This window comes from Anopheles merus, chromosome 2R, assembly GCF_017562075.2.
Source record: "Anopheles merus strain MAF chromosome 2R, AmerM5.1, whole genome shotgun sequence".
In the NCBI taxonomy this organism is placed as follows: Eukaryota; Metazoa; Arthropoda; class Insecta; order Diptera; family Culicidae; genus Anopheles; species Anopheles merus.
The window spans coordinates 20595287-20618933 of record NC_054082.1 but is presented as its reverse complement, the minus strand read 5'-3'; the positions used below and the strand labels follow the sequence as shown (position 1 = coordinate 20618933).

General features: G+C 51.1%; 1 protein-coding gene across 3 annotated transcripts; it reads right to left on the bottom strand.

Moving 5' to 3' along the window:
* Positions 1–133: 133 nt before the first annotated feature.
* Positions 134–20524, bottom strand: LOC121599892 (mycosubtilin synthase subunit C). Of its 3 annotated transcripts, XR_006005759.1 has the most exons (8): positions 19856–20524; positions 7691–7889; positions 3977–4444; positions 2080–3174; positions 1611–2010; positions 1279–1542; positions 770–1198; positions 134–700 (listed from the first exon to the last, which is right to left on the bottom strand). XR_006005759.1 is itself a non-coding variant. In XM_041928013.1 (7 exons), the coding sequence occupies exons 2-7, from the start codon at positions 7818–7820 to the stop codon at positions 865–867; spliced, it is 2691 nt and encodes an 896-aa protein (XP_041783947.1). In that variant the 5' UTR covers positions 7821–7889; positions 19856–20524; the 3' UTR covers positions 134–864. The 3 variants fall into 3 exon arrangements, 2 of the variants coding, with proteins under 2 accessions (XP_041783947.1, XP_041783957.1); XM_041928013.1 differs by having other exon boundaries at positions 134–1198; XM_041928023.1 differs by lacking the exon at positions 19856–20524 and adding an exon at positions 16720–16956 and having other exon boundaries at positions 134–1198.
* Between the last annotated feature and the right edge of the window lie 3123 nt (positions 20525–23647).

The following is a 23647-nucleotide window of genomic DNA, read 5'->3' as shown; positions in this document are numbered from 1 at the left end:
ATAAACAGAACGCGACCGGGGGTTTTGTAGTGGGAAGCTGGTGAAAGAGGAAATGAGAAAACAAAACTACGCAAATGGTGAACCGCATTGCACAATATTGTAAAAAATCGAATCCCGTAAATAACTCGAGGTACCATTTTTGAAATTGTTTTTTATTTCGTCCTTAACATCTACATAGCTTCATCGTTACAGTGTTGAGCATTACGCTGCCATTTTTATGTTTGTTTGCGGTTCTTTTCAATGCATACCTTTCATTGGAGCCAGTCCCAAAAGCATAAACCGGAAGGTCTCCCCTAAAGCGAAGCTTTTGAATCACATTTGTTTGTTTGCTTACATTTGCTCTCCTGCACTGCGTTACTTTCTTCCACACACTAAAAACATTCTTCGACTGATAAACACAATCGTCCTACGTTTGAAAGCTTCTCGCACGTGTCGCTATCGCTGTGCTTTAAAATACTGCTTTTCCCCTAAAGTTTACCTCGTCACGATGCCGTGCTCACCCCTGTACCGTGTGTGTATGTGTGTGGAAAGGTAGGCTGTGGTGCGCGGGTTTCGTTATCGATTGTGTCGTGAGCAAATGATACATAAGAAGAAAAAATACTGAAGAAAGACGTGTGGCTCTGTCTCTGTGTATACCCGTGACCAACTACATCTAAACCTATACTTGCATCGCGCCGGATGCCGTCCCATGGTGTACGCGCTAAAGACAAAAAAAAAACAGGTGAGGGTTGTTCCGTGTTCATAAATTAAATAACTTAATTAAACGCACTTAAATATGGTATACGTGTGTTTGCATGCTTTCTCATGCAGGTACAACGCAACTGGAGCTGCCGCTGCCGCAGGGGGTGGAACGGGCAACACGCATTACGCACACCGAATGTCCTTCCAGTGCACGACGGCCCGCTGGCTGTCCGGGGCGGCCGCGAACGGTCTCGTACCGTCCGCACTGTACACGAACTGGTTGACCTGATAGTCGAGCATCGTCTGGTAGCGGTACACGTTCGAGCCGAGCTGCTGGGTGAGCGGGTTGGTGTTGGTGGTGAAGATGCCGGCAAAGTTTCGCCGCCGGGCCAGCTTCAGCACCTCGCTCTCCATGAAGTGCATCGCCTCGATGTTTTCCTGCGCGGACAGCTCCGCACACGTGCCCATCATGAAGGAGTGCAGTATCTGGTTCTTGCCGGTGGGCAGCTGGCTATCACTGCGAGGATGCGGAGAGAGAAAAACGTTAAGGAACAACTCCACCCTGGTGTGTCCACCAAACGCTCCCCGTTCTCTTACCGGATCGGTCCTTCGACGAATTCCAAAAACTCAAACACAATGATCAGCTTGCTCGTGACGGTCACTTCCGGCTCGTCGTGCGCGTCAAAGTTGAGCGACACGCCTACCGGGCGGCCCGTCTCGTCCTTCACGATGAAGCTGAGGCCCTTCTCGATCAGCACCGTCCAGATGTCCTCCAGGATGTCCCGGTAGTCGGTTTCGTGGATCTGCGGTTTGAGCCACTGCTCCAGGTCCGCCTTCTCGAAGAAGCTCGACGTGATGATGCTGCGTAACGGGAGGAACGGGAGCGTAAGTACACCTTCTTGGCCTCTCTTTCCTTAACTGTCACTTACTTGATCGTGTCGCTCTTGTGCTCGAGTGCCAGCGGGTACGCCGTCAGCTGCATGCGGTAATCGAACTCGCCCTCCTCCGCATTGCCGTTCGCTGATTCGAGCTGGTGCTTCGCTAGCTCCCGCTCGTCGGCACAGATTTTGTCGAGAATTTCGCCCAAATTCTTCGCCCCAATAAAGGTGGTAATGCTGATCGGATAGCCCTTGCCGCACAGCTGCGTCACGGTGATGATGGAGTTGAGCGAGTTGCCACCGAGCTCGTAGAAGTTGCTCGCGAGACAAATCTTGGCCCGCGTCGAGCGACCAATCACCTGGCCGACCGTTTCGAACAGATCCTTGGCGACGGTCAGGCGACCGGCCGGCACGTCACTGTAGTCGTACTCGATCTCGATCTGTGTATCGTCTGCAAATGAAGGAGAATGTTAATTGCTAATGCCCAAAACGCGGTACCAAGCATCTTCCCTGTACGTACCATTGTTGTTGGTGCTTTCGTACATCTTCAGCAGCGTTTGACGGTCGATCTTGCCGTTCACGAGCAGCGGGATGCTTTCGAGCAGCACCACCTGCGGGATCATGTAGTGGGCCAGCTTGTCGCCGAGGGCCGCCTCCACCTGCAGGCCCGTCTGGAAGGGAGCGTCCGCTTCCAGCGTCACAAAGCCCAACAGTGCCTGGTCGATCTCGCCCGCCCGGTAGCACAACACAATGCCCTTGTCGACGCCGGCCAGCCCGAGCAAATTCGCCTCCACCTCGGACAGATCGACCCGATGTCCCCGAATCTTGATCTGCGAGTCCATGCGCCCCTGATAGTACACACAGCCCTTGCTGACCGACGCATAGTCGCCCGTTTTGTACAACCGGCCGAACGACGGATCGATCGCCAGCGGATTGTCGATGAACCGGTCCGGGTCGCGCCCATTCACGTACCCCTCGGCCAGATTGAGCCCGGCCACGTACAGCTCGCCGATCTCCTCCGTCCGCACCGGGCGCAGATCGGGGCTCATGATGTAGATCGTCGTGTTGTCCAGCGGGTACCCGATCGGGACCTTTTCGTAACCTTCCAGCTGCTTCCGCGACTCGCACACGAAGTACGTCACGTCGCCCATCACCTCGGTCGAGCCGTAGAAGTTACAGAGCTGGTGCACACCCTCCTGGAAGTAGTCGAAGAACTCACGTGCCAGCGAAATCTGCAACGGTTCGCCGGAACACACCCAGATGCGCAGGTGGTACAGCAGCTTGGTCGAACCGGACTGTGGCTGTTGGTGTTGCTGCTGCTGCTGCTGCAGTGGCAGATAGAGCAGCAGCGAACGGAGCAGCGTCGGAACAAGGACCAAGCGTTCGATCCGATAGCGCTCGAGCAGGTCGACGAGCTTTTCCGGATTGTTGGTGATGCGCTTCGGCACGATCACGATCGCCATGCCGTTCAGCAGCGGGCCCCAAATTTCGCTCACCGAGTCGACGAACGTGAGGGCGGTCTTGAACACGCCGATCCGCTCGGTGGCCGAGTACGGGAAGCGGCCCCACTGCCATTGCAGGCGGTTTAGGATGGTTTCGTGATTGAGCCGAACACCTGTGCGAGGGTTGCAAGGAAAAGAGGTGTGAGAGATTATGTGTGTGTGTGTAAGAGAGAGAGAGATCAAGAGAGGCAGGCAAGAAGGGTCGGAGAGAAAAAGAATAGAGAGATAAGGAGAGAGCGACAGAGAGAGAAAGAGAGAGAAAGAGAGAGAGAGAGAGAAGGGGAAAGAAGGTAGGGGAAATCAAGAGAAAGTGATGGAGAGAAATAGAGTTGTAGAAAGACAGAGAGAGAAAGAGAGAGATATGTAGAGAGAAAGAGAGAGAGAGAGATAGAAAGAGAGAGAGAGGAAAACAAAGGAAAAGAGGAAAGAGAGAGAAAGAAAGAGAAAGAGAGAGGGAACGAGGGAGACAGGTAGGAGGAGAGGGATAGTAGAGATTGGGTAAGAAAAGAATAAAAGAGAATAGAAAGGGAGAAAAAGAAGAGATACGAGAGAGAACAGAGAATGAAAGTGAGAAAAGAGAGAAATAGAGAGAGAGACAGAGAGAGAGCGGGAAAGAGAGAGAAAAATGAAGAAGAGATGAGTGTGAGAGGGGAAAGAGAGAGAGAGAAATAGGTAAAGAGAGAGACAGAGAGAAAGAGTGAGAGGGAGTGAAGAGAGAAGAAATATGGGGAGGTGTAGAGAAGCGAATAAAGAAATTGAGAAAGAGTAGAGAGAAGAGTGGGGTAGAGAGATATAAATAGATTGAGAGAAAAAGATAGAGGATATATATAAACAGAGAGAGCTAGAGAAGGCGTAAGTGCAAATGTCCTAAGAGAGTTCGCTGCCGTGACCTTCCCGTGTGACCTATCCACCTACCTTTCGGCACACCGGTACTGCCCGACGTGTACAGTACGAGGGCGAGCTGCGCTTCGCCCTTGCCAAGCATCGCTTCCGGCCGGATGTTGGCGTTGCTCAGGTCGCTCGCCCGCTTGCGCAGCTCGGCATAGCTGACCGCGGGCGTCTTGCCAAAGATGGCCGCATTGTCGTAGTCGGCATCGTACACGACCAGCGCCGGCTTCGCCTCGCCCAGTATGTGCTGGATGCGGTTCGGCGGGAAGGTCGGATCGATCGGCAGGTAGGCCGCGCCCGCCTTCCAGATCGCCAGCAGCGTCGTCACGAGCCGATCGGTCGGATGCATACAGACCGCCACGATGTAGTCGCCGTCGGTGTTGGGCTGCGACCGGGCCTGCTCCTTGATGCGGTGCAGCATGGCCGTGGCCAGCCGGTTGGCCGTCGAGTTGAGCGCATGGTAGTTGATCTGCACCTCGCCGCGTCCATCCTCGTCTGTGGGGGTGGAAAAGCATGACAAAGCGTTAGTGGGACGAAGCAAATCAGGCTAAAGGCCGCACTTAGCGATCACCCGACACATACGGTAGCACCGTGGCTCCACGTGCATATCGCTCGATCGCGACATTGCGTTGAAACAATGCACACCGCTACTGGCATTGTTTCCGTGGCCGGAACGGTGTTGTGCAAATCGCCACCATGTTTCCCATTACAGCCCGATCATCAACGCTTCACAAGTTGGTCCGGTGATGCACTTCCAATCGTCAATCGGGGCCCGATCGGAAACGGAAATGTGCTCTTTGTCGTTGGACCCGCTTGACTCGCACGTTGTCAACCGATTCGATTCACGCTCCAACAGGGCTCGTCGTCCAGCGTTCGCGTAGATAATTCATATCGTGCCGTCGGCGGCAACAGCAACGTTTGCGACTTTGGACTGGGGCCCCGAATGCCAAACCGTACCGCTGGCCCCAGCCACCACTCACTGCAGCACACCACCGGGCCGAAAGCTAATGACGCTGCTCTCGGCTGTGTGTACTGCAGGATTGCGCAAAACACAAAACATTGGCGCGCAAAAAGTACCGCAAGCAAGTGTGCGGTGTCTGTGTTGCGCAAGTGCCCAAGACCACCAGTTCGGTCGATTCGGTTTACTGCGATGCACAGAGGGGGGGTGGGGAGATGGGAGTGGCTTCTAATGCTGAGCGTCAAGTGCCATGGCCCTGGAATTAGACGGCGGGTCGACCAACCCTTCAAAATTGCACCTGCCCAGCGACCGCTGTGGGGGTTTGTTGGGGTGTTTGTGCATGTTTTTATGTGTGTGTGTCTGTGTGTGTGTGTGTGTGTGTGTGTGTGTGTGTGTGTGTGTGTTTGCGAACCTTTCAAACGGTAAAGGTGCTCGATCGAACGGGTCGAACAAACCAGGTTGGGCAAGAAGACCGTCCGGTCTTGAGATCTTCACGTGGTTTCACGTGGTGGCCACCGTGCGCGGCGCAGCGTGGTGCGTGCGCGAAAAGAAAAAGGCCAACGAATAGCGAAAGCAAACATACACACACACACACACACACACACACACCCCACTGGTGGGGCTCGGTCGCTCACGGTCAATGCGCGCGCGGCTGGGAAGGAAACTGCCCCATCAAAGCGCGCGCGCGCAAACGCGAATGCGACGCGACGGTGAAAACACGCGGTGGTGTGGCGCTTCGGCGGGGGATTGGGGTGTTCGCTTTTCTTGACCTTGAACTAGAATTCAGGGTCCACGCATTTTTGGAGCGGCTGGAGACCTCCCCCCCCCATATAAAACAAGATGATATTTCGGTTCGATGGTGCTCACAGAGGTACGTGGTTTTTACGTGGTGCGGATTTTACAACGCAAAATCGTTTAATCTGTCCGGTCTGGTGGGTCTGGTTTTTTTTTTTTCACTGTCGCGCGAACATAAACGAAAGCAGTGATCTGCTGCTGCATGGCCATCCGCTTCTTGTGGCAGCTAATGAGACCTAGTGAAAGGAACACACGCCGAACCCTGTACTAGCAAGCATGTGTTGGGAGTGTGGAGTGTGGATGCATTTGGCACGAACTTGCTGCACTAGATTCGGGCGAACATTTGGGGAGACCTAGACTGTAGGGCAATTAAGTGTGTGTATAATGTATGCATCCACTCGACTGATTGATAGGAGGGCGGGTTTTGGTCCGTATTGGAGAAGTTGGCACTTGGCACTTGATTTACCGAGAGCGTCATGGCGCAGAAGTTTCGCTATAGTAGCAGCGGTGATGAAAGGCTCCACCGAATGTTGGCTTAATCGTGAGTGTACTAAAAAACTGTACAAACATCAACAAGCAACAATTGCCTTTGATGTTTCACATCATGAGCATGCGCCATCTGTGGATTGGGAATCATTTGAAGCTCAAAAGATTCTTCAACTAGGCATTGCGAAATAATGTTGACCTGCCACCAGCTCACAACTTTTGGAGTCTCTAGGTTGAATCAGATCATTTCATCAACTGCGGATGAGTGTCTTATTAACCTTCTTACATCTCAGGAGCTTCGGCTTCGAAATTCGTGTTTGGTGAGATCCTCATAAAAGCAAAACAGTTTGCCGTAGTTATTAAAGCAGGAAGTAATCGATCTACAAAGCAATTTGACGTAAAAATCGTGCGTGGCAATCAATCAACCACGATTGATATTGGTTGGTTAATACATAGAGTGAGTCATGACGGTCCGCTCGATCGAAATGTCCTAGGAAGATCATATTATTAAAGGGGTGCCTTTCGTACTATCGCTCACTCCAGACTGAGTAAAAGAAGAGACTTGAAAAAGGACCTGAAAAAGAACCTTTCCACAAGTATGTTGATATCTATGTCTATATCTTTTAAATGTGAGGAAGTGTAACTTGAATGCGTGTACAACTTCATATTTCTGTTCAACTCAAACGATTTCTGATGTTAAATTCATTTCTTGTCATTCTTTCCATACTAAGTTCAATTCTTTTTACTTGGCTCCATACAATCGTAGTCGATCTATGCCTGTCAACTTCAACTATGGATAGATAAGTCTCGGCACATCCCGGGTCGGTTCTTGATCCATGGTTGAGCTTGTGGCTGTGATGTGTATTTTGCTTAGTTGTGTGACTGTGCCGCGAGACCAGGCCTAGTCCAAGTCTGAAAAGCCCTCTTTTTATGCAAACCTTCCAAGCATGTGAAACAGCAGCATTCTTGACTGAAACGTTCGCCACTGCTAACAAAACGATAAACGTATGATCGGTCCAAGACGTTCCGGTTCAAAAGATGGCCCGTCGGCTTCAAGAGCTTCCATTTCCTTGGGCTCACTCTACCACTTTCCGCTCATAGGACTAGTGGCGTTAGAAACGATGGTCATAACATTAATGCGATATTGTTTCGATTAAGATCGCAGCATGGAAAACGCCTTCACACCTTCATCAATCACACAGAACCGGGTGCCTTTGCGGGGACGCAGACATGTGATCAACCTTCGGCGCCTTGCTACGACAGCATCGGCAAGTGGGTAAGCTTAAATTAATTAAAAACGGATCCCCGAAGCAGCGCGCCGTACCAAAGCCGAAACCAATCCTTCACGCTCGGCAGATCAACCATCGACGGTCGGGTCGGGAAGTCTCGTGCGGAAAGCGCGGCGTGACCAAAAAAGCACCCAAGCACGGTGACATCGATCGGGGTTTCGGTTTCGGTGCGGTACAAATCGTGGCTCGTGGCCGCCAGACGACCAGACCTACCGTTGTAGATGAGAGCCGTGTCGGTGCCGCAGAATTTGTCAACGTTCGATTCGAAGGTACGGTGCAGTAAGGTCGGCTGCAGCGGACACAGCTTTCCCTTGACGACGGCCAGCTGCGGCAGGGTACCCATGGTGTCGGTAAGGTGATCGCGAGTAGGTCGTTACACAGGCACTGCCACGCTTTCTTCTGCTTCCGGGCGCTGGAATGAAACAATAAGCAAGAAAAACGCTCAATGAGAATGAGGGACAAGGCCGTAACTCAGAATTGAGGGTGACTACATAACCATGTTTCAGAAGAATCATAACATAGGTGTAGAAATGTAATAGAAAAAGAGATTTATGCTTCACAGCGACCTTACAATATAAAACGGCGTTAATCGACACCACGCACACCACGTCATCTCGGGCTTTGATCGGTGGCGAATTAATGCAATGTGTCGCACCAACACGCCTCTGCCTGATCAGCGCTCTCCTTCCTTCCCTCTCTCGCGCGATATCGCGTTCCCAAGGGTCATTTATTTCGCATTAAAAACGCCCGCCCCCACAGCATCATAACCCTTGGCAGAGAGTGGCAGCGCGTTCGCCATTGCGATCGCTTAATTAAATCGATAATGTTATTCGTTGCGCGTGCCAACTGCTAACTGGTTCACATGCCGCACATTCGTCCTTCCGTTTCAGCGGGTGCCCCCTCACCTGGTCACGACGTCCGGTCCGGGGAGGGTGTCCGCTCTTTGCAATAACGTAAATCCGTTTATTTTATTTTTTTACTTCTTGTTTGTACTTCTTCAATTCGTTTTACCCGGTCGCGGTTGGCACGCGCCTTGCCGATCACCGTCGGGCACCGGCTTCTCGGTTTGATGTTGTGCCGGCCCTGTCCCTCTCCCTCTCCGTCAAGGCAAACGCCAAGAGCATGGGATTAAAGTCAGGTTTGGAAGATGCCGTGTGTGTATGTGTGTGTGTGTGTGTGTGTGTGATAGTTTTTGTTTCGCTTCTTGTCGGCTGCTTCTGTCTGTCTTTGGTCACCTCGTTTTTATTGTGATTCCCTCCCCAATGCGCCTTTATGTTTTACACTAGTTCTTCATGTTTTTTTGTTGCTGCTGCTGCTTTGTTCGACCTGTCGCTTTCTTGCCCTACCCCGCCCGACGCTGGAATGAGGGGTCGGAAGGTGGCGGCTTTGCGGAGTGCGTACGGTTGTCTTTTTTTTTTGTTCATTAATTAATTTATTTGGCCAGTTAGTGTGTGGAGCGTGCGCGATCGTGGCATTGCTCCATTTCGTTTTCACTTCCATCTCCGCCACCGGGGACTGCTGGCTAGGACGGGCCGCCAATGTCTGGGGGCGGGAGTTGCGTGCGCGAACTTGAAAGTGACGATCCGTCACACGATTCAAGGACGCGAAGGCCACACCACAGCGTGGAAGGTTTTGGGGCCGATCTTCGCGTGCTCGCGATTCGGTGGCGCTCCGAAAACAAAAAGACCAGAAAAAGGGAAAGCAATAACACTGCCTTTCCCTCTGCCGCACTGCCCACGATCGAGGCAGGGGAGGAAGTGTGAGTATGCAGCTACTAGGTAGGGCAATGCACGACGCAACCCTTTTTGTTGTTCACTTTTCCCCGCCAATCCATTAGCGGAACAAGGGCAGCCGTACATAAATCTAGGAAGCAGGCAGCACGACCCGCTAATACAATCGATCGGTATGCATGTTCAAGAATCGGTGGCATCCTGTGTTGTATCATATTGTCCGCTCCGCTCCGTCTGCCCTTGGATCTTGGCTGTGCACAATCCGGGGATCGCGAGGGGATTCCCAGTCCTATTCGAACGGCAACTTGCGCGGATTGCCACGCGTGGTTCCGTTCTCCTCCTTTGCCAGCCTTGAAGACATTTGACAATAAGTGTACACAAATGCTGCTCGGTACAAACACGGCACAAGTGTCATTTGCACGATTGCAGCAGATGAACAACTGGACTGTTAACCTCCGCTCTTGGGCCATGGACAAACCCCACTTCCGGGGTATGTAGGTTGAAGCACGTTCATTATCCTAAAGTGGTGAGCAGCGTTCTCGCCGACAGTAGTAGTAATAGTAACAGTAGTGTTGATTACTGAGCGTTACAGACATTCATCAACTGATGATCGGTACACGATCGGTCGTGTGCGCGGTAGGCTCCGCGGATAAGGGATTGCGGATGAGAGCCACCGAAAGCTTCCCCCGCTTGGTGGTGAACGGTTTCGAAACGGCATCCTGCGCACCAGTGTCACGGCAGAAGGCACGAAGGACATCTTCCGCATGCGCTTCCTTCCATATCGGTATCACGCAATCGCCGATCGCCGTACTGTTCGGAAGCTATTTTTGGATCAGCGCGCACGTTGCCGTCCTTGGCGTCGCATCGGGTCGGCAAGAGCGGTCCTCACCGTTGTGAAAGCTGGACGGTGTGATATTTCCGGAACGGCGGGACATGCGGAATGCTTATTTTAAGACGTGAGCCCGTTCCAGGCGCAGGGTGCATCCTTCTGCCCAGCGATCCCCGTTCAAGGTTTTGTAGACATGTGACCCTTGGTAGCTCTTGCGACACATGAAAGTGTCTTGAGAGAGAGGGGAGAGGTACCGGGAACAGATTTTTACACGCGCGAGTTCATTGTGCCTCCGCATTCCACCTGCACTGGGGGGAGGTACTGTCCTTGGCGAGGCATCAGCTCAATTTGACACGTTAATGTGGCACGGATGTCAATTGGAGCGAATATTAAAATACGGCACTGACTGCGAGTGCGGTTTGTCGAGCATCATCCTTGAATAAAGGTACCACCACAACAACAACCCGAACTATGAAATGTTTATCTGATCTTGAAATCAAATCGGTGGATAAACATGCTGATGACGTTCAAGCGATCATTTCTAACAAATAATGCCGCCGGACTGCGTTTGCTTAAATGTATCAGGACGCCAAGCAGGTCACGCTTCCGCTTGTTGAGTCCGCAGCAGTGCCGGGCACGTTGTTGGTCGAGCTAATTTGGCTTTGAGATGGTAGAATAGAAACCAAAAAAATAATCTGCAATCTAATTGAGCAGTTATTTTAAACCGTTCGTTCATACGCCACCCCTGCACACGATGCCGATCGTTCTAACGTGTGCGTTGCGGACGCATCCAATGAAATAAAATTGTTTTCAACTCAATTACCATTCTAAAGCAGCCACCGTTTCACCCCCTTTGTGTGTGTGTGTGTGTGTCTTTGTGTTTGCTTTCGGTGCACGGCAATTGTATGATCTAATTAAACCATCTTCCAATTTTACTAAATTGCTATTGCGCAACGAGCGACGCGCGTTGCGCATTCCATGACCGTGGGGTCGTGCAAACAGGGCGAAAAATGAGCAACGTTTGCAATTTTTCGGAAACTATCCTGGTTAATAATCACAAATCACATAACCAGAGTGAGGGGGGGGGGGTTTAGTGAGGCGAGATGAGGATGCTGCTTCACCCCAAACGCGGCCAGCCAGTGGGCCGAGATGGTGGCAGGAAATTTTAATTAACATTTGTTTGCGTTCTCGCCTCACTTGAGCCGCAATCATGCCCGCAAACAAGGCGCTAAGAGGAGTTGTGGTAGTGGTGGATGAGGGGTGACCCCATGGGTAACCGGGCCCGGGGTTGTGTGTTCCACCGCACGTCAATCGACCCTCGTGAGCTAACATCGGGGTACGGCGAGAAATTATGCCAAACATCTCCGCCAGCAAACGACGAACCCCCAAAACACTGCGGCTGAGGCCATTGGCAAGGTTTATCTTTTTAACACTGGATTGCTACTCCAGTGCTGGCATCGTTGTGAAGCTCTTACACGCGGAACCGTCACCGTTCGGTTTGTTCTAGATGAAACGAGCTGCGGCGGCTCGTTTGTCCGCGTTTGGTGGGTAATTCAATTAACCGCGTGAGGGCACCAAATGTTCTCGCTCTCCACCCGCCGGTCCTGCCCCGCACTGCACCCGGGGGACACCGGAATCGGATTTGGAAATTGGTGCCAATTGGTTTATTGAAAAATTGCGATTGAAACACTGCTCATATGTGTCACGGACGTGATTTGCCGGTAGTGATTTGTGGCCGCGCGCAAACGCGTGCCAGTTTTTGACGGTTTTATTACGCGTTTGCATGTTTGGCGCAGGAAAAGCAATGTGCAAATGGTGCCGCGATGCTACCGCAACTTGGTGTCGGAGGCTCGTTTGCCGGTTGCATTTGGCCTTTTTGCTTGCCGGCCAGATTAATTCCACATTTTACTACGAAGAACGCTGCGGCCATCGTAATGGTGTGATGTTAAAATATTGCGAAAACCCGCCTAGAAAGCCAATGCTGCCGGTGGAAGTGTGGCAGCATGCTGCACCACGCTGGGATGCACTCCGCTCAGAACGAACCGGTTTGGGTCAATGCTGCACGGTGCAGGGTTGGTCATAAAAAAAGAGAATGATTAAACGACTGCTAATGCGATTTCGACACCCGCAGTCAATAAAGTCCTAACTGGCCCGATCTATTGATCTTGAGAGCAAAAGCGGGCCAACCGAATGCGGTTATGCCCGGGCCGGTTAGCAGTTGCCAGCCGCCTGTCCGACGCAATAGAAATAAATCAATTATGGTCGCCATGCTCGCTGAATTATTTATTGCGCCTTGCCCTCCCCGCATCGTGATGGAGGGCGTGCGAAATAATTTGTGTTTTGCTCTTCGTCTTTCGTCGCTCCTGCGGTGGCAATATTTATTCTCTTTACCGTTTTTTTTTTTTTTTTTTTGCAACACGCAATGTGTGGTATGCGAGGAAGGTTGCTCCCCACACCCCAGGCTGCAGCTGGGCGCGTGCCTGACGCACAGTCCTTGATCCGATCCGGTCCGGATACGCGTGCGCAATCGAGCGCGGCACCCGGTGCGTGTTTGGTGGCGTGAAGGGAAGGAAGACTAATCCGCACGCAGCTAGCGTGCCCCGCCAGTATGATGTGTGGAGCAAGAAGTTAATCATCAGCAGGAGGTTTAAGGTTGGCAAAATTTGAGTTCGTGCTCGTTGCTCAATCCGAACCCGCTCCGGGGTGAGCCAAGCTGTCACGAAACCTTTTCCGGTACGGCTGGATGTCCTTGGTTCCTACGCGGACTTTTGGGCCGGCGTTGGTCGTCCGAAATCTGATACATTCCAGCGAGAAGAGAGGATATCAACTTTCAAAAAAAAAAAAAAAAGGAGAGCCAAACAACCATCCCGAAGGACATGGCCGCAGTGCTCCCAAGGCCTTGACATTCACTGGCGCAGGAAAGTGGTTTCGGTGCTCCAATTCCCAACCGTACTACGATCCCCCCCCACGCTGAACGGTCATTCAACCTGTGCGCGCGGAATGTGTAAAGGGCGCGAAGGCAAGGTGCTTGATTGATTCTTCCAAGCTGGTTCGTCAAATCAAACGTCGCTCGTATTTGTTTCACACCCGATGGAGACGCACGCCACTCGCCCCCTTCATCGGGGAAGTCGAAGACGACCAGGCAGTGTGCCGGTGTTGGCGAGTGGAAACATCACCCGCTACTACCATGCCAATTAGCTGGTACAGGTTGGGTGGGCTTTACTTCTAACAATCGTCTAATGATTTAATTGCCGTGGAGGTGATGAGCGGCACCGCTTGACGCACAAATGCGAACCAGTCGGAAACAATTACCGCCAACCTCTTCATCTAATTTGTTTGCCTTTTTACCCTTAACCCACCCCGTCTGAACATCTCCATTCTTAGTGGAGCAGGGCAACACTCTATTAATGGGTTCTTGCTTGTTTTTCTCTTCTTTTTTTTTGCTTCTTTTTGTGCCACTCAAACTGCTGCACTACTATTAACACGTACTGATCGCCAGCAGGATGGGTGCCTGGGAAACGTGGGCTCCCGTCCGCGCCCCTACGCGGAAGCTGGTGGCTACCGGCCCCAAAACAATGGCTAATTGCCGGTCGGAACGCATCGCATATGGTTGCAGCTTGGCAGCCCTCTGTGTGTTTGCAACAGCAACCAGCTGGGCAGCCATCGTTTAGGCATAAATTAATCGAAAGCTTGATGCACATTATGCAACATTCGTCATCGGCACCGACTGTGCTGTGGGAAACGGTGGAGGAAGCTGGAGCAAACTAGCAAACACCTCGCACGGCTCAACTAGCTGCAATGCGATTATTCTACCGGTGGGTGTGTGTTGTAGCTTGTTTCACAGCAAACACACAGGTGCAATGAGCAAGGGGGGGGGGGGGGGTGGTAAAACAAATATTCAATTAATCAAACTACCGTTTGGGGTGGCTGACAAGTCATGAACTTTGAGCCCTCCGCATGCGGGGCGGCAGTGCATGGGAAGGTTTTGCGCGGTGCATTCCCTGGCGAAAGCACGTGGTGCATTTGCGGTGGCTGGTGGAAGTTCCCGCGGCGGCGTGCGTTTTGCACTTGAAACGCTCGCGAAAACGTGCCCTGCATACGTAACACACACACACACAGACACTGATCAGATCAATCGAAACATTAGTCACATTGCCCCGACAGCTCCGGCAGGGGAATTACCGATCGCGGCAAGTTCTGCTGCACTCTGCTATTTGCATAAGACGCGAACGGGCGTCGTCCGTCGGTTTGACGCTCTTCCTTTTGCGGCGAGAGGGAGAGAGAGAGAGAGAACAGCAAACAGCTCCAGAGGCAGTCGGTTTTGCATTCTCGTTTCCCGGGCACAGCGGAAGCGGTTTCGGTTCCAACCAATTGTCGGGACGTTGGGTGATTTTTTCTCCCTCGCTGTTTGTGCTGGTATTTCCGCGCCGTTTAAAAATGGTGCCCGGTGGGATATTCCCCGCATCGCTTTTGTACTCTCCCGCCGAGTGTGGTGTGACTTATGCGGATGAATAGGTTACAAATGGTAATAAGGGTTCTCACACGCGTGACACATCAAACAAACCGTGACAAATGCTCTCCGCTGGGGACAGAGAGCTCCGACGCACGATCGTTCCATTCGCTCTGATTCACCCTGGGGTCAGCGGGATCGCGCAATGTTGTTGTGCGTGTGCCAGGGAGCTCCCGAACGGTGCCTTTTGCTCCGACACCCGTTATCGAGACGTGTATTTGGCGCTGGAATGTGTTGCTTATTTGGAAGGGCCGGAGGCAAGGTCGCGCGCCGTGTTGGCATGATGGACAGATCTGAAGTACCGATCGGCAGGAATCTATTTTGCAGCAGCCTTGATTTGTCAACAAAAGGGTGCACAATGGGTGTTGCGTGCGTGCATACCTCTGGCTGTCTGATCGCTCGCCACGTACGTTTGTACAGCCCCCTCCCCATGTGCGCCCTATTGAGCCGGAGAGTGTGTTTACACATCCAATCACGGTTAGATACCCGGTACCGATGGGTGCAAAAAGGGGCACAGCCTGTTTATCGCGAGATCTCCCCGTGCAGAACCGTGCGTCGACTTTTTGAGCATCCTGCCTCGGTGCGAGTGTTTGGTTTTAGGTTATGGCGGAAACGGTAGTGCCTTAAACCATCCGCGGAATGTAGCGCTGAATCACTGTCGCACTGTGAAGTGTGTCTCTTTGGCACCCGCCACAAGTGGCATCGCTGATCGTTTTGCTGATTATAAAACCCACTGCTAGCCGCAGCACAGAACGTTCCCCTTCACTGCCACCACCGTGCGGGCAGACTAGTTGGTTTCTTGGTGGGCTAGGTGATTGTTCTAACGAATCTTTGTAACTAGCCGATTTCGGGCGGAAGCGTTCGGACGCACTGCCGCTACTGCTGGAGCGTAGAACGTTCTTTGTCTAGCGTTGCTAGTAAATGTGTAAATGCGTTGAGCGGCCGGCTGGAGCCTGGGGGTGGCGTGTCAATTTTGGTGGAAATTATTGACAGACTTGTTTTCGATACACTCCGGCCATTCGCCATTTAATGAACCAGCGACCCGGGCGCTGAACGAACTCCCATGAGCGCGTCGTTAAATATTCATCCCTCCGATCGCTTTATCCGCATACTTGACTTTACCTGCGAGTCGCCTCCGCGTTGTGGGTCTGTGCAAAAAAAAAAACACCCAGTTACACCAGTTTACCTTATATCGGGAAGCGCTCAATTAGCTTTTAATTACACACTTTTTTCGCACTTGCGCGTGACATCCGTTCCTGTTTTTCTGGCCTGCGTGGGCTGTGATTTGCGAAAAAAAGAACACCCTCCGACGCTGCACAAATTGCAAGTCTTGCACTAGACCGCACAAGCTCGCACATTAATCACAGTGCAGTCGATCGTGGTGGCATTAGTGAGCCAGCGCAAGGGGCGCAAAGGGAAGGAAAGAAAACGGGACAAGGAGATGGTAGGGTTCAGGGCCAGCGCTAGCCCACAAGAGCGAGAGCGAGAGAGAGACCATTTCAGCAGCTGTAATACTTTAGCAATAAAGCAGATTGGATAGAATTATTGACCGATCGATAGTGCGCAATGTGCACCGCGTTAGGGGACTCCCTGATGGGCGCTTTCGTTCGTTGCACTTCGTCCGCCTGTTTACGATCCTCAGGATTTCTGAAGTCTGGCGTCTCTCCGGGGTTGGTTTTGGTCCGGTGGTTTGGCTTTGTGCTTGGTGCCACACTAAACTTCGCTGGCCAGTCCGGTACCGAAAGCATCCATAGTGCGCACTGGACGTGGCCCGCCACCGATCGACGGAATACGTTTGATTGGAATAAAGTGAAATTGATGCCGCACGGTCAAGAGCACTTACTCGAGCAATGTTGCGGCACCGCTCTATGGCGTTGTATGTAGGGTCGTTTTTTTTTTTTGCTGCCGTTGTTTTGCTGTGTTGTATGTATTTCTGTGACGATCTCTCTTGACTTGGCAGTGGCCACTTTTGTTTGCGCCAAGTTGGCGGCCGCAATGGGGCAACCTGCGAGACACAGGGCCACTCCAGCACGGACTGAATGTATGTAGTCACAGGCAGAGGCAGTACGAGATATGAGCAGCAAGCAAGTGAGCACTGAAGAAGATGTCTTCCCGTGAAGTGTCACTGATCGGGAGAGCACCATTTGCACAATGTTTCAACCGCACTACTCACCTGATGGCAAGGGACTGGAAATGGCTGGCTGAAAAATGCTATCCACACTGTTTTGTTGCGTAGTGCACTTGGCGTAGCGCACTAATCAGCTCCGAAGTGGCGCAAAAGTGGACCGATCACACACACACACAGCTCGATTGCGACCGACCGTTGGGCAACAATGATAAAGATCCACACCCGTTGAAGTTCTAAGCGCAAGTGAAAGCGCTTGTGTGGCAGCCGGCTGGATGGCGCATTTCGCCATCGCGATTCGCGTGCATCCCGCGTTCTCAGGGAAGTACGATCAGCGCTGCCACATAGCGGTGGTGGTGGTCGTGGTGGCGGCAATGATCATGCTATTAGACGCAAAGTACAGTAGCTAAGCACATAACGTCGCCTTCTAATCGTTGACGATCTACGCGATCATCGGGCGGTAGAGGGGACCATCGCTGGTGTTGCATCCGAGGGCAAACCGGGGGAACCCCTCTATTCAATTAGCCGATCGGTACACCCCATTTGACCTCCCGCGCCCCTTCCACCGCCCATCTCTTGCCAATCAAACTCGACCGCCCGTCATCGGATAAGGTGTCTCTCGGTCTGCGGAAGTGCGCGAACGCGAATCGCGCCACGATCGTGAATAATGGAGGCAAAGATTGCGCGCACTAGGGGTCCCTCCCGACCGCCCCACCCCCGGTATCGCAGTATCATCTCCTCGCGATGCAAATCTTTCGATAGAAGACACAATTCATTACGCGCTGCGCACCCTTCCCATCGCGCGTAGCTTCTTGTTTCTCGCGCATAAATGTGGCGAATAATGGTAGAATGCATAGCGCAAACGTCCGAGCCGTTTCTTGGGGAGGGCGAACGAAAAACCGGTGGGTACTGCGTTACTGTAAGTACTGCGGTGCGTGACTGCACGTCGATGACCCCTCCCCGGGGCGGGTGGTAGCAGCGCTGCGAACATAATGCATCGCATCTTCGCCCGGGAACATAAATGGGCATGGCCGGACCGGGTGTCGTTCTCGGCCCGCTTCCGCACCGAATCAAAGCCTCCCCACCGTGCACAGCCGGCCAGCTGCAATAGGATACGATTATTGCGTCAGCCTCAGGGCTATCCGAGGCCCTGGACCCGGAGGTACTGGAATAATAGGCAAGCCCCAGCAAGAAGCCCCCCCCCTAGCAAGCAAGGATCTTTTGACGCGCGTTTTAACGCTCATCGGGCGATGCTTGGATTGCTGTTGTTCTCTCTCTTTTTTATGGCACCTTGTAAAGTTGTTCTGTACAACGTACAACAAGCGTTTAACCTTCCCCTGTACAACTTCCACCTTCGCACCGGGCATTCTAGCGGATTCCGCTCGCGCTCGAAAGGGTAAAAACCGGAGCATAACGCACTGCTGCTGCTGCTGCTGCTGCTGCTGCTGCTGCTGCTGCTGCTGCTGCTGCTGGCACGCGCTCGTAACACGGTAGCAGCCCCAACATTCACAAGTTGTTGTTTTATTGCATTTGTTGCATACGATTACCCTTCGCTGCATGCAAAAGGGCGCCTCCATCGGCACCCGGTTGGCAAATGGCTTGCCTCCAAATTCTGTTCTGTGGTTCCGCACACTCGGAAGGAAGCGTTCGAGTTCCGTTTGGCACGCGAGATTCGTGCACATCGGGCCGGAGGCGCGCGTGCGCGAGCGTGTTGCGCACGCACGGGATGGGTGTACGCGCTGCTGGCTGGCATCGAACGCGTGGCGCGTGCGGGCTGTGTGGCGTAACGGTCACGAGCATCACGCTGCACGCACTTGGGAGCGGATGGGAAGCGGTACGGTGGTGGTGGTGCAGTTGTGTTGTTCGGTAGGCAATCGATAATTAAACAATTAAAACCATGCTTTGAAATTCAAATACAAGCGCTGCATCGAGTGATGCTGTGGACGATCGCGCACTCTGCGGATTGTGCACTTGCGGGAGGGGCGAAGGCGGGGGCCTGTTTACGCAAAAAGCTTTCCACACATTCCAGCCCGCATCCCGCAAGCTTTTTCCCCCTTTCCCCCTTTGCGGTCCGGTAAAGCTGCTCAGCTTGATTCGCGGCCTGAGAGCGGGCACAGCCGAGATCGGTGGAAAATAAAGCGGATCAATCAGTTGAGCTTTTGTTTGATCTTATCTGCTGTTGAATGATCGGGCAGGGCATGCGAGATTATCGCTGGCGGGGTGAATGTAAACAACGTTAAAGGGTGACCATAGCTTTGAAATGCTCTGGAAATTTGTTTCTTTCGATTTTGGCTGTATTATTTTATAGTAAATGATCATCGAGCATCGAGCAGAGGCTTTGGGATGCTGTATATAAACGTCTGGGTGGTAAATGTACATGTTCAAACCAAATCAATACAACAGTGTCATTAAACTATTCCTACAAATTGGTTCAAAGTCGTCGAACCGAAGGTTATAAATAATAAAAACGTATTTTTAAAGTTTGAATTCAGATTCAACCTCCTGCTTGAAGTAGTTTGTAGAGATTAATAAATGTTAATAATTAAATTAATAATAACACATTAGCGCAAATTAATAAATTAAAAATGTTGTCTTTTTTCCACTGTTTGCCCTAAGATCCTAATCCTGTTATAGGAGCGCTGTGAGCATTAAACTGCATTTTAAGTATTAGCTAATGGCGTTTCGCTAACAAAGATCGACAATAACATCAAGTCCAAAAACTTGTTTATGATCTAAATATTTAAAATTATTGTGTGAATAAAACAAAACACAAAACAAAAGTTTGCATACATGCTCTTGTGTCAGACTATCAAATGGCGTTGAAACACAGAAAGAAATTAATTGGTTATCAGACTTTCGAATTGGATTCGACCAATTGGAAAAGCTCGTAATGAGAATAACGCTTTTAAACATTTAAAAAAGAGAGAAGATCAAAATTCACTTCAAGATTATCTTAACACCAACACATTAGATACAGTTTGGAAAATTCTAGTCGTGGCAGTTTACGAGTTTAGTCATTTTAGTCGTGGCTCACTAATCCAATAGCAAAATGTTTGATTGAACACGGTTGTTCTAGTTGGAGAACTAACCCGGTACCAGCAGGTTACCCACATAATGTTTCACTATATCAAAATAAATACAATACACTTATAGTGCGCTTAAGAACCAAGAAAGCTGAGCTTACATGATCAGATCTCGTTGATCTCCTTGGCTTCTCCGGTACCAGCGATCACAGCTTCGTTTTGCACCTTCGTAGGACACAACACGTTTGGCACTTGCGAGACGTTTCAGGATCAGCGTTGTCAGGACACTTGCAAACAGCAGTCACTAGCAGGCAGCGCAATTGTTTCGATCGAGTTTATTGTCTACTTTTGGCAATGAGTTCGTTGTAGAAATTTTGTCAGAAAACTGACCACTGAGTCACTTTTTCACCAAATTCTCCACTGTCAGAGGCTGCTGGGCAAACATTCGCTGCTTCAAGGAACGTTTCTCCTTGCTGGAACGTTTTCTGGCAAACGGGTGAGATGGCGTTTTGTGTTGGGATGCACCTGTGCACGCGTCGAACACTACTCTCTGCACACGTCGATCAACAGTCTAGAGGACCCAATCACGCGAATCACGTTAGCAAATTTGGTTTTGCGATGCGTCTATTGGGACACGAGGGAGCTGAATCTTGTCTTGGCTCTGCAGTATTGTCGACACCTCGGCAGACTGTTTAGACGAGCGGGGAAGGCTGTTCGTGCTGCGCGCACACACACACAATCTCACACACGCACAAAAAGGACACCAGCTCTCTCTCACACCAAGCGGTGGCGCGGGCTGCTGCTGCTGCTGTTGGCAGTTTTCGAAACAAACTAATTGACTGAAAACGGCTCCATATTGCTTTTATACGGCCACGCGTCGCCGACCGCGAGCGCGGCTAGGCCTCTCTTCGCGATCGCAAATCGGAGCGGTTCGTCGTTTGCGTCGCCACCTTTTGCGTCCGTCCGGTGCGTCCGCGATCTTGCCCATCGGGCAGCTCGGGTACCCGACTGCAGCCGCGTCCGCTCCGCGATGGAAGGGATGACAGGAACTTGGGGAAGGGATGAGGAAATGGAGGGGTGCAAGTTGGGGCTGACCACAGCGCGGCCTGCTTTGCTTTGCTGCAAGGAGCACAACAGTTTGGGGCCCATTGGAGAGAACGTTTGGGTGGTGGTGGTTAAGGTGGTTCAATGAGGAGTGATGGCTTTTGCGCTTAGCTGCGTCAATTAGTTCGGCTCGGTGGGGGGGGAGCAATGGGGTAGAACGGGCCAGAGCAGCTTTTCGATGCGCGCTGCTTGGGCTTTTTTTCGTGTCGGGTTTTCTCACACGACCGATCGGTTCGTACCACGGAGCGTTGAAGCTGTGTTCGGTGTGAAGGAGGTGGCGACTGCAGGTGCAAGCGGCTGCACGCTGCTGCGATGTGCAGGAAACAGGACGCGCGGGGAAGGATTTTGAATATTCTAATAACAGTCCAATTCTGTCCGGCCGGTTGACATATGGGGTCCGCGGCCCGGGCATAATGGTGTCGGTTGGGAGCCTGCGGCGCCGCGCGATCATTGTGCGCTCCATCGCTCAATCACCGTGGTCACCAGCAATCGGATATAATTAGTAAACTTGTGAAATGTTGATTGTAGCCCGTGCGGGAAGGGACTCGTTTGGCAGGGACAATCCTGCCCGGGCGGCCGGACGACAGCTTGAATTGGTTCGGTGGATCGTGGTGCATTCGTGGGGACGTGCTGATAGGCACGCCGGTGTCCCGTTTACGGCTCAGTGGAACCGATCGGTTTGATCAGTAGGTTGGGCAGGTTGTAGAGCCGGTGCCACGATATTGGACTGACAGGTTCACCTACACATCCTCTCGAATCCTTCACCGGTGCAGTGTTTGAGGTGGCGATGGGAGGGTGAGATACAAAGTCGCACTGGTTACCGGCACGAAGCAGGTGGGGAAACTTCCACTGACTGTTCTAATAATTTATTTAGCCGGTTTTTTTTGTCCTAACATTGCTAAAGAACTATTAGTATCCAAGGTGCTGCATGCAAATGAAACCGCCAAGGTTTCATACTCTTCTCTTTAATGTTATAAAACGCTAGCAAATATAGCTCACCGATGTATCTAAATCATCGAGTTAAATTTTAAATATTCTACTCTGCTCCGGAAATTCTTGATACAATATTCAATACCTGAGGCAATATTCGAGAAAATAAAATTACGATTGCCTGATGTTACATTACGTTCGAAGCGTAAGACTTAAGGTAGTTCGGCTAGGATCTCCAATAAGTAGGCAATAAGTGAGTAAAAGTAAAGATTAATTGTAAGACTGTGTTCCCATCACTGAGGCTTCTGAGTATTGAACGTTTCGTGAACGTTCCAACAATTCTGCCGGCGGAAGCTAATGCTAATTGATGAACCTGGAATACTAATGGAAAGCTGGCCGAGCTCACCATCACCGCCACTGCCCTGCCCTGGTGGTGCATTAATATATTTCGCATCCACCACGAGCCTATCGCGACTGGGCAGTGCGATAAACCTGTTGATAAATGAATCTTCCATTCCCGGGTGGGTCGGGAGAAGGAAAACACAAAATGCCAATCCCTTGCTAGGGCTTCGTGGGAAGTGTCGGGCGGAAGGTTTGTTTGTTTTTTTGTTGTTGTTGCGTTGTTGTTCCCCTCCATACCTTGCATGTGTTCGACCGTGCCCTCCGGAACTAACCTATCCTAGCGGATGAAGAATGCACTGCGGATGCACTGCTGTTTTGAGTGGGATCGTGTTGGGTTGCCGCCGTTTTGTCCAAGGTCGCGTTACATTCGCACAGCGCAAAGCAGCAACAGCAGCAGCAGCACGCGTGTACCTTCACTACAGCTATCTCTGCAGTTTGGGCACTTCTCGTTACTGTGGCGAAATGGCAACAACAACCTTGACAGTCAATACCCTGCTGCTGCTGCTGCACTGATGCTGATGGTCTCGAGCTCTTGGTCTTGGACGATCGCTTTTTTTGCCCTCTCCCGCCGAACGCTGATGGCCCGATCTTTTTGTGGTCCAAACGGTTTTTAAGTCTGTGTGGAGTGTGGAGTGTGGAACCATAATACTCACTCAAACTATTAGATTGCCCGCTGCCAGCTCCACTTGATTAAAAGGGGAGGTCATTCATGTGTTTTAAAGTTGTGCTGTCTCTGAACCACGTATTAGGGCGTTTTATAAAGAATTGTTGAATAGGAGTGCTATACAATCTTGTCTGATTTAACATTCTGCACGTTGTTACTATCTCTATCGAGATGATCATGCTTTATCCAATGCCCAAGTGTTGCCCGTTTGTGTATGTCAATAGCTGGAACAAGCTACTAAAGCATTGAATGTTCAATCAATCGTTGAAGATGGGTGTTAAAAAATGTTCAAATAAACTCTCTATCATAGTACTTGATAGCTGAGGTAAAGACTCATCAGTAGTTAGAGATCTATACCGAGATGGGATCATACATTTATGATAGTCTTGTCAGTACCTGACAGTTCTTATAAATGGTCAAAAAATAAATAAAAATAATAATAAAGTTTAGTCACATTTACGTTGGTTGGAAAATCTTTACTAACAAACTACTAGTACCTTTCCTGCTCTTTTACTTAACAATAATTGTAGATATAAGAGCTTCCCAGCACTTTTGGAAGTAACTACTCCATGGGATTTGTGGCAAGATGAGAATTGCGAACCTTGTATGCCTGCCCGTTCGTTTACGACTGGAACGACCCGGTTACTATCCAACGATCGGCAGCTTTTAGTACAATATCCTAAAACAGATCAATAGATTATAAGCAACACACGTTGAATACTATTGTACTACTGCTGCTCCCGCCCCTATTCTGTGTTTATGAATAATTTTGCAAGATTGCTAGCGAATTTATCAGGTGAACAAGGTGTTCCGACATGTGTTTGATTCTGGTGAATCAATCACTTACAACTGG